At 40.4% G+C, this 11,219-nt stretch overlaps 1 protein-coding gene across 1 annotated transcript; it reads right to left on the bottom strand.

The window, feature by feature from the left end:
* Nucleotides 1-112: 112 nt before the first annotated feature.
* drc3 (dynein regulatory complex subunit 3) lies at nucleotides 113-10,499 on the bottom strand. The gene is made up of 13 exons (XM_063018905.1): nucleotides 10,408-10,499; nucleotides 9,501-9,664; nucleotides 7,843-7,959; nucleotides 7,529-7,695; nucleotides 6,068-6,214; nucleotides 5,841-5,960; nucleotides 5,587-5,698; nucleotides 4,888-5,063; nucleotides 4,663-4,794; nucleotides 3,531-3,601; nucleotides 3,310-3,433; nucleotides 2,258-2,389; nucleotides 113-642 (listed from the first exon to the last, which is right to left on the bottom strand). The coding sequence occupies exons 2-13, from the start codon at nucleotides 9,658-9,660 to the stop codon at nucleotides 535-537; spliced, it is 1,566 nt and encodes a 521-aa protein (XP_062874975.1). The 5' UTR covers nucleotides 9,661-9,664; nucleotides 10,408-10,499; the 3' UTR covers nucleotides 113-534.
* Nucleotides 10,500-11,219: the final 720 nt, after the last annotated feature.

The following is an 11,219-nucleotide window of genomic DNA, read 5'->3' as shown; positions in this document are numbered from 1 at the left end:
TCATATTTTGAAAAACTCACAATACACTAATCAAAGAAATTGTGAAAGTTTTTTTTTTAAGATAGATACATTTGTTCCAACTATTTAAGCATAGAAACAGTTCCAGGGAAAAAACGTTTTACTACAACTTTATTAGATCCATTTTTTACCCAATCCCCAAAGATGAGCCTTGCATTGTTTACTGCATAGTGTGTTCATGTAATTGTATTCATTTCTGGTTGCTTACTGAAAGAAGAATGTTAGGCTAACGTCAAATTAATTGAATTTTGTGTAACTTTACCACAGTAGCCTCTATGCCACAGGTACACAAACCCTGAGAAATTTCTAGATCCAACTTTTTGGCTCCTGCAATACTTGTCTGTTCCTGTAGGTGGCAGAATTTCACGACAAAAGCTACAAACTACAAACGTCAAACCTGTTTAAAGGTTTAAAATTAAAAATGTTTAATTTTAAAAACAAAATATTTAAAGATTAGAATATTATCTATGTTTAAAAGTTCAATGTTCATGAGTGTAATGTCTCCATTCTGTCCAACTACTGTTGGTGCTCATGGATCTTATTTAGCTGGTCCAACACATGATGGAGGTAGTTATGAATTTCTGAGATGCGTGAGTGATTCCGCTTGACCTCCTCTTCATGTATCTAGTAACACAAACAGTTTATATTTCAGCTTAAATACTTCATCAAAGTTTAAAATAATACAATTTACCTTATGTTATATTGTACGTTATATTTACTAGGCTTGTGCATTAACAGGTCTTGTGCATAAAGCTTCCAGGGGCAGACCTGAACTTACTAGTCAGTCATTGACTGTGGATTTTTACACTATTCACTCTTGTGTCCTATTACTTTTGTGGCAATAACAGTGCTATGTTAAGAATTACTTTAGCCGCCCAGGTGGCGCAGCGGTGAAAGCACACGCTGCAACCAGAGCTGGGATCTCGAATACATCGTATCGAATCTCAGCTCTGCCTTGCCGGCTGAGGCTGAGCGGCCACACGAACAACGATTGGCCTGTTGTTCAGGGGTCTCTCTCTGTCAGACTGGTGCAATTACGACCTCTGCTGGCTGATTAGAGGCACCTACACAGAGATGAGGAAAGAGTGCTCTTAGGGTGTGTCTCTCCGTACACAACGCTAGGTGGCACAACACTCGTCAATGTGTGGGTTATAAGATGCATACGGCTTGCTGCCCACGTGTCGGAGGGGGCGTGGGTTAGCTTCGATCTCCTCGGTCAGAGCAGGGATCGGCATAGGCGGAGAGGAAGAATGATGCAGTTGGGCAATTGGGCGAGCTAAAGGGGGAGAAATAGAGGAGGAAAAAAAAAAAAAGAATTACTTTATACCACAACCCATTCTACTGCTAGCTTTTGTCTTGGGACAGCACATAGCATGGAGTGGAGCATGCTATGCTATGCTGTTGTCAGCAATGAATGTGGCTGTAATAAATAAATTCACTAGTTAGAAGGGGTTTTTAAGCTTTTAAGCTTGTAATGTAACAGTGCTATTTAATGGAATTAAAAATCTTACGCTACAGTTCATCACAACTCCGCCTGGAGCCCCTTTAAGGGTTCCTGCCGGTCCCAAGCCCGGACAAAGGAGGAGCAACCCCACCTCGCAAAACAAAACATGCTACAGAAACCGTAACAGCACCATCATCATCCCGGCGACAGCCTGGATTGGAAGATTCTCCCTCAGTGGGGCCCATGACGTGTGCCGGTGAAAGCTTTCGGGAAGCCAGTTCACCGATTTATCTTCTTACGTTCAAGGCAAGAACCAGGGTAAGGGGGGGGGGGGGGGGGGGGGGGGGGGCTGATCAGCCAATCAGCATGCAGCACCTAGTTTATACGTGTGTGTTCGGACGTTCTGCAGTTAGTTTTGTATATGAGACTCGCCGTATGTCCCCAGCATTGAAGTTCGGGTGCTGGAGCTAGGCAGTCTAAAGCGTTGTAACGCTCATTGAAGTCCTGACTAAACAGTTAAAGTGAACTACTGTATATATACAGTATATATAAATTATTTTGTGCACTGAGGTCCATGAGCTCCTAGTTACGCCACTGGATAAGGGACCTGGAACATCAGAATCCTATCAGAGTGGGGAGGCCAAAACAGACGTGGAGGAGATCAGTCGAGGGCGAGGCAAGAGACGCCGACCTGTCATGGGTGTGGTTGCGGCCCTTTGCTCCACAAGGAGCACACAGGCAAATTAATACAGTTCATCACAGTTTAAATGGTAAACAGGTTGCCATGTCGCCTACCGACTTCATGAGTGCAATCATCCAGCCATTAATCCGGGTCACAAGTTCATCCTCTCTGTTGTCGATTTTTAGCAGGTGTGTGTCATGTGAGGCGCTGACAGCATTGGTCATTGTGTCCTTGTCTACAAAAAGCTATAAAACAGCATGGAACAGTGACATCAGGCTATAATATTGTTTTGTACTTATAACAAAAATAGTACGTTTTAATTCAAAAGTTGATTACCAAGGCCAGGTCTTCCTGCAACATAGCATCTGGTTTTAGCTACACAGTTACCAATATGTTTACCAGAATGTTGACTTCTTGAAAAAGAGTATTGTAGCAGTAAAAAACACTAAAAATGCTGATTTATTAGTTATATACTGTATAACTTTGGTGTATGTGTGGTGGAATGTGTTTGTACTGGTGTAACATGTCTCCGTATGCTTGGAAAGGGGCTGTGGAAAGAGTGGGGAGAAGAGACAGCTTGCTAAATGCACACTCTATACTAAAAACTCCCAAAGTCTGTCCACTTCCGCAGTGATTAGTCAGTAAAAAAATAAGGCAGTGGGTGTGGATGAACTAGACACAGCATCCCAAACTGCATTACTGTACTAAGTAGTAAACTAAACTAGTATGCAGTATCTCTGAATCTTTTCACCATATTAAGTACAGTAGATGGTAAAACACTCAAATTATTTGCTTTGCTTTCTTTTGCCATGACCCATCTTTGCTTTCAAAGAGTCTTTGCTGGTGTTCCTTTTATATCCAATCACCTTGTACCAATTCACATATAAGTAATATGCTTATTGTATAAGCATATTACAGCCTTTACACTGGAACAGCCTCAGCTAACACACCTTGTATCCAGTTTATTAATTAATTTCAATATAACTGTTTATTTAATTTAATACATAGGATTATCTCATTTAAATAATCTTCTTTGGCACATTGAATAAACAAATTACGTTATATTTTGTTTCTATATAATTAAAAAGTACCTTAAATGTCTTCCTTTAACTTACTGAAATTACGAATGAGATTGCTTAATATAAGGTACACCTCAAGTACTAACCAAGCTCACTTCATCAGGAAAACTCTGCTCCAGCTCATTCTTTGCCATCCTCTCCAGTGTCGCCATAGCAATTTCAAGCAGCTTTTCATGGTGCTGGTTCTCCAGATCTCGACATTGTGCAAATGTGGGATAAAGTTAAGGATATGGAAATGACAATGCGCAGCATGTGTATTTAAGACCAACTTTTTCACGGCACTTGGTTCAATTTGACAGAAGGATATATCCCTTGAACATGTTCGATGAAGCCTCCGACCATCTCTGACATGTTTCTTTCAAAGTCTTTGATTATTTCCTAGCAAAAGAAAATTACATAACATTATACAGTATTTAATAGAGTTGTAATAGAGGTCAACACCCTTTAAGGTCAACACAATTGCCAATTGTGCTTTTTTTAATGCATTTTCTCCCCTTTTTCTCTCTTTTAGTGCGTCCAATTACCCGATTGCTTCATGCTTCCCCTCCACCAATGCCGATCCCCGCTCTGATTGAGGAGAACGAAGCTAACCCACGCCCCCTCCGACACGTGGGCAGCAGCATTTTGTCACCTACACTTTGACGAGTGCAATGTGGATGAGCACTGTGTATGGAGAGACACACCCTGATAGCACTCTTTTCCCGTCTCTGTGCAGGTGCCATTAATCAGCCAGTAGAGGACGTAATTGCATTAGTTATGAGAGAGACCCTATCCGGCTTTAATATCCCACTTCTATCTGAACAACAGGCCAATCGTTGTTCATGTGGCCACTCAGCCTAGCCATCTAACTATGTATCTTTGTATCTATCTATCTATCTATCTATCTATCTATCTATCTATCTATCTATCCATCTATCCATCTATCCATCTATCCATCTATCCATCTATCCATCTATCCATCCATCCATCCATCCATCCATCCATCCATCCATCCATCCATCTTGTGCATATCCTTTGCTGCTTGGACCACCCCTCTGTGGCCTCAGGATGGGTGCAGACTGTCAAGCCTGCAGTAATAGCTAGCCGATTCATATTCACCTGCTAGCAGTGAGGGCTTATGCAGACCTGTGTCTCATACGAAGACGCTAATCTCTCTAAATCTCCCAACCACCCAGTCGGTGCCTTATTTAGTGACAAAGATGTCAGTAAGTAGCAGCAGATAGGAGAACCTCTATCCAACCTCCCAACCACAGACACCCCAGGATAGGTCAGTGGCATAGCTGTGGTTCGAACTAGAACTTTGCCTTTAACTAATGCTTAAATAACATGGCATTAGTCTAAAGGAGAAAGAACTATTGCATTAAAAACCTGTAATTTCATTTAGAAGAATGTATTTATGACCTGACATATAACAGACAGTAACAGCTTGTTCGTTATACCTCTAACTGGTCGACCAGTTGCAACTCCAGAGTCATGAGTGTCTCAGAAATCTGTGTGACCTCTTTTCTATAGTCACTAATTTGGTCCTCCAACAGCCTTTTGTCAGTTGTCTTCTGCATCTGTCCCATCATCTACAGCAAAACAGAATTTGGAGTTATTTGTAGGAGTTTAATACCAGATGATCCAGTCAAATCCAACAAATGCCTGACATGCCAGAACGTGACCTGTTTTCTGGAGCTCTCAAAGTCAGCTGCGATCTGAGCAGCTCTCTGCTGAGTGTCAGCCACCGCCTCTCGGAAACAGCCGTAGAAGCAATCCACCTCATTCTGCCATTGTGTATGGTGAGTTAGACCTGCGTCAAAAATCTGGATACATAACGGCACCAGCTGGGTCTGATATGTTTACATGTGGTCAAGGAATGTGCATCTGTTTAGAAGATCTTCTACACAGCATAGATTCTGGGTAGCTGTGTAATTTTTTAGAACTTTCTGGTATGGAAAATGCCAGAAACCCAAGCAAATACTTCGGAGACTTTTATAAGGCTGTGTGGGGAAAAAAATGATGTCCCTGGTGTATAAAGCAAATTATATATATATAGCATGTCCAATTGCCCGATTGCGTCATGCTTCCTCTCCACCAATGCCGATCCCCGCTCTGATTGAGGAGAACGAAGCTAACCCACGCCCCCTCCGACACGTGGGCAGCAGCTGTATGCATTTTGTCACCTACACTTTGACGAGTGCAATGCGGATGAGCACTGTATACGGAGAGACACACCCTGACAGCACACTTTTCCCAACATACAAAGCCGATCATGTCTGTGCAGGCACTTCACCAGTACTTTTTGAGTATGATAACTTAAAGGTTGCTGTCCTCTCCCAGTTCTTCTCTAGTAAGAAAGCAGAATGCAAACTTAGGATATGATTCAACTAGTGTAGCCACTTCAGGGAGGTATGCCAAATTAGATGCATCAGCGTCATCTGCATACATGCTGTCAAACAGATACGGTCCGTTTAAATACTCCACAAACGCATCCTAGAACAGAAATAGATGGTAAAAATCAGTGTCGGTGGATTTTACTTAGAAATCGACATCATATAATTGATAAGTTAACCTGATCTACATTAAAGTCAAGAATAGAAATGATATACAGCATTATAGTGTTGTTGAGTCTTACCTTATGTAGCTGGAGTTCCTGTTCAGTTATTTTCTGAGCCTCTGTTGCCTTGTGCTCCTGCAGTTCATTATGTTTTATTTCCTCAATCGCATACTGATACTGCACAGATGCTTTTTCTCGCTTTTGATGGAGCATACATAAAAAAATAACATAAAAAAACATAAAGAGAAAGCCAGTTGTGTCTGTTATGCATGCTCTTGTAAGGCTGTTACACGATTTGTACTCACAGTTTGCTGATCTAGCAGCCTGAAGTCAAGGTACACCAGGTCTGACAGGTATGCAGCTATGAACACCTTGTAGTTTTCCTCTTTGCTGACTGGATTTCCATCAAGGTTTAGTGTACGCAGGTTCTTACATTTTCGTAGGTATGTTACCTAAAAGGGATTAGATTAGATATAATGTATTTCACACCATTTCCTAGTGTTTTAGTGCCACATGCAGAGTAGATGTACCTAACACACTGGCAACTGTGCGTAGGTTGTCCAGAATGCACCTGACTATAATTTGGAGTGTCAAAGCAAAGGGTCAAATAACTTATGAATATTAGATTTCAGTTTTAGATCTTCAATTTCATCAAAAACTATTAAAATTTCAGCTCTGCTACCAGCAGGCCGGGCGCCCATACAATGATTGGCTCATTAATTAGAGTAAAGTTATCTGAGGGCATTCCTCATAGCTGCTGCAATGTTTGATGGCGTATGCACAGGGATGGAGGATAATGGGGATCAGTGCGTGATGCTTCGTACGTGATACGGGTCTCTATATAAACCCGCCTGGTGCAGGTGAAAAGAATCAGTCGTGTGTAAATATATATATTTACACACACACACACACACACACACACATTTACACCACCCAGGCATAACATTATGACCACTGACAGGTAAAGTGAATAACACTGATCTCTTCATCACAGCACCTGTTAGTGGGTGGGATATATTAGGCAGCATTGTCAAAATGGGTTTGACGAGGGCCAAACTGTGATGGCTAGACGACTGGGTCAGAGCGTCTCCAAAACTGCAGCTCTTGTGGGGTGTTCCCAGTCTGCAGTGGTCACTATCTATAAAAAGTGGTCCAAGGAAGGAACAGTGGTAAACCGGCGACAGGGTCATGGGCGCTCAAGGCTCATTGATGCACGTGGGGAGCGAAGGCTGGCCCGTGTTGTCCGATCCAACAGACGAGCTACTGTAGCTCAAATTGCTGAAGAAGTTAATGCTGGTTCTGACAGAAAGCTGTCAGAATACACAGTGCATTCAAAAGGGGGACCAACACAATATTAGGAAGGTGGTCATAATGTTATGAATGTGCATTATCAGCAATTAACAGACGCTTTCATCCAAAGCAAGTTACAGTACTGTGACAGTATATTGCCTAAACAGTTAAGAAATAATGGCCTTAGGGTCCAACAGCCTTAGGGTGGCAACCTGACAGTGGTGGGGCTTGAACCAGCAACCATTGGATTACTAGTCCAGTACCTTAACCACTAGGCTACAACTATACTTTACTCATACAATGTACATACATGTGTATATATCTATTTTAGTTTAGATTTTAACATTTTCTGTAATCAAACTTACTAACCACAAAGACATTCTTTTGACTGCCTGTTCTGTGTTGTTCCATAATATTGTAATTTTATAATATCAAAACATAATCTTGTATAATATTAAAAAAATTTTTTTGCTTACATTGTCAAGCTGGTAGATTAAATTGTTACCAAGTGAAAGGATCTCCAAGTTTTGCAATGCATTCATGTTCTCAATAACAGAAATGCGATTGCTAAACAAACTCAGGTCCTGAAGTTTCACAAGCGTATCCAAACCCTCGATTACCTCGATCTTATTAAAAGACAAGTCTAAAAAGAAAAAGAATAGAACACACTGCATCAGTCAGTAAGAATTCAAAGCATCTTCAAGGCATCTTCTCTATCATCAAACCAGTCAGCAACCTTATGACAGCAGAAGATCATTCAATGAATGAATGCAAAGAAAACAGAACTCACCGAGCCATACCAGGTTAGTTAGCTTCTCTAATCCTTGAATCTTATCAATTATGTTATTATCAAGTTGAAGCTTGGTTATAGAAGTGAACTGCCATATGTGTTCAATCTTTAAAATTCCTGCAAGTTCATAGCAAAAGTGATTATCAAAACAGACCGATGAACAAACCAACTCAAACAGCAGCAATAGATGAGCGATCGTCTCTGACTTTACATCTACAAGGTGGACCAACTAGGTAGGAGAGTCTAATAGAGTGGACAGTGAGTGGAAAACTTCAGCAGCGCTGCTGTGTCTGATCCACTCATACCAGCACAACACACACTAACACACCACCACCATGTCAGTGTCACTGCAGTCCTAAGAATTATCCACCACCTAAATAATACCTGCTCTGGTGGTCCTGTGGGGCCCTGACCATGGAAGAACAGGGTAAAAAACAGGCTAAAAAGCATGTAGAGAAACAGATAGACTACAGTCAGTAAGTGTAGAACTACAAAGTGCTTCTATATGGTAAGTGGAGCTGATAAAGATTCTGGACAGTGTGTGCAGAAACAAGGAGGTGGTTTTAATGTTATGGTTGATCAGTGTACACATACATAAAACCTATATGAACAGTTGGGAGAGTTTGTTAAATTGCTATAAATATAATCTGTAATTGGTTCATTCTATTAAACCTTTATTCAAACAGGTAAAAAGTACAAAGAAAATATTTCCACTGTTTTTGCTGATCACATTGATAGTACATTACATATATAATTAAATATAGAATTTGATGCCTGCACCACCCAAAAAAATGGGACAGGGGACAGGCAGTGTTCACCTTTATTAATTTCACTTCTTAATAGTTTGGAATAGTTGTTCATTCTTGCTGGATACAAGCTGGTAACAGTCTGGTTCTCAAGAGGAAACAGATTTGGACTGCAGGCAGGCCAGCTAAGCACATGTACTCTGTTATTACGCTGTTATAGCATGTGTAGAATGAGGCCTGGCGTTGTCTTGCTGAAATAAACATGGACTTCCTTTGGAAAAGACATCATCTTTACGGCAGAAGTCTTTCCAAAATACCAATATACAGTATATACTGTATACCTCAGTGTCAACTGTACCTTCACAAATATGGACATCACTCATGTTGTGGGCAGTGATGCGCCCCAAAAACAGGCTAAAACATGATGAATCTGGTCACAGCACACTGTGTTTTGGTCTATCAGAGCTAAGCTCAGACCCAGAGAACTCAGCAGTGTTCTGTAGCTCTATAGACTTTACGTTTGTATTTGTTAATGGACTGTGTTAAGTTACAATTGTTTTCTGAAGTACTTCTAAGCCTATGTACTGTATTTAGGCTATATTTATCACAGGTGCATGACATTTTTTCATGCAATATTGTGCAATGTGGGCTGAAAGGTCACACACATTCAAGTGGTTGCTCTACATGGACTGATTTCTCTAGATTTCCTGAATCTTTTTACAATGTTATGTATGGTAGATGGGGAAACACCTTATCCACCTTTGCTGAAAAATGTTTTTTTGGAACTGGCAACCCTCTTTACCGGCAATCCAGTTTACCTTTGTCAGTTAAATAAAAGTTTAAGAGAATGAACAAATCACTGAGAACGTAGTACTGAAGCACTTTTACATGAGTAAAAAAAGTGCAACCTACTTCTGTAATCCAGTCGCAGTTGATGCACTTCATCATACTCGATGCCCTCTTCTTTGGCAATACGGCCAGCCTGTCCTTGAGGTCCCTGTTCCTCAACTGCCTTCTGCAGCATTTCCTCATCAATTACTCTTGGTGTTTTTGTGTCATATATCATACTCATGTTTCTAAAGTATGACATATAGTGATGTTATGGTAATGTGGCAATGTGTAAAAGTATTGTTCCTACAAGCTTACGACACACGACTGTTTAGTCCTTTTTTCCACCATTTTTCATTTTTATCAACCGCTTTATCCTGGTCAGGGTCGTGCCACGTCCACTTTTACCAGGAAACACTGGTTGTAAGGCAGGAACACCATGAACACGAAAACCCTGAGGGTTCCTAGTCAGGGTCCAGTTCCACCAGGAAACACAGGGTGCAACACAAGAATACTCTGGGGTCATGAAAACCCCGTTCAGGGCGCATTCCTGTCTTGCACCTAGTGTTTTCCAGTGGGCATTGGACCCACAGCTTCCCTAACCAGGATGAAAATTATTAAATTGATTATACATTGATCCTGGGGTCTCTGGGTTCAATCCTCCACTCCAGTCACTGGCTGTGAGAAGTGCTGTATATTTTCTCTGAAACTCTGGATTGGTGGGACATGTAGGACCCACCGAGTCCATGACGATTATTTACAGATCGTGTCTTTGATATATGTAATTTACCAAATACAGCTGTTTAACTTTGTGCAACACAGAAACAAGCGAATCTGAACGCTGCATGCACTCAACAACTTAACGATAACTAGCTCGACGGAAATAAAAAGTTCACTTGTAAACAGCAAACGGTCAATATACAATAAATGTACCTGTCATCTAGAAGAAACTAAATAAAAGTGAAGGGTTTGGATAGTAAAACAAAGGTACCTTATCAGCAGTGTGCAGACAGTTTCTGTTTCTAATTCTGTTGGACCTCAGGCGTCACTGTTACCAGCTGTTGCTAAGCAACCGAATCCTTTCTGAGGGGCGTTTAGCTGCATAATACAAAGAAAAGTTCATCAGTGAATCAGTTCTTATTTTTTAACTTATAAATTTCAAACATGAGGTAAATATAAAAATATTATTAGAAATACTATATAATATATAATATTATAATAAGATTATACTATATTATACTTAAAAGTTTTCTTTCTGCAAAGGACCAATAAAGTATCTATCCATCCATCCATCCATCCATCCATCTATCTATAACATTAATATAAGATAATACTATTACAAAATAAATAAAATAAAACAAATACATACAAAGAATCACTGTTTAGTTATTTAATTTTTTTATTTTTTTTTTATTTAAAGAAACATTATACAGTTAACATAACAGTACACTTAATATATATGAATAATAACCAAAAATATGCTTTAACATTAATACAACAATAAAAACAATCCATTTGATCAGCTCCACTTACCATATAGAAGCACTTTGTAGTTCCACAATTACTAACTGTAGTCCATCTGTTTCTCTACATACTTTTTTAGCCTGCTTTGACCCTGTTCTTCAATGGTCAGGACCCCCACAGGACCACTACAGAGCAGGTATTATTTAGATGGTGGATGATTCTCAGCACTGCAGTGACACTGACATGGTGGTGGTGTGTTAGTGTGTGTTGTGCTGGTATGAGTGGATAAGAGTTTTTAAACACCTCACTGTCCCTGCTGCACTGAGAATGGTCCACCAA

The sequence above is a fragment of the Trichomycterus rosablanca genome, chromosome 22 (assembly GCF_030014385.1).
Source record: "Trichomycterus rosablanca isolate fTriRos1 chromosome 22, fTriRos1.hap1, whole genome shotgun sequence".
NCBI lineage: Eukaryota > Metazoa > Chordata > Actinopteri > Siluriformes > Trichomycteridae > Trichomycterus > Trichomycterus rosablanca.
The sequence above is the reverse complement of the archived record's forward strand: the minus strand, read 5'-3'. Positions and strand labels throughout refer to the sequence as shown.

Bases quoted from the DNA above. Each gene is read 5' to 3' on its own strand.
- drc3 (XM_063018905.1), bottom strand. From the start codon at position 9,660: ATGAGTATGATATATGACACAAAAACACCAAGAGTAATTGATGAGGAA. The intron at 7,960-9,500 runs GTAGGTTGCACT...ATGAACTTGCAG, and splicing joins ACTGCGACTGGATTACAGAA to GAATTTTAAAGATTGAACAC. The intron at 6,215-7,528 runs GTAAGCAAAAAA...AATCCCTTTTAG, and splicing joins TAATCTACCAGCTTGACAAT to GTAACATACCTACGAAAATG.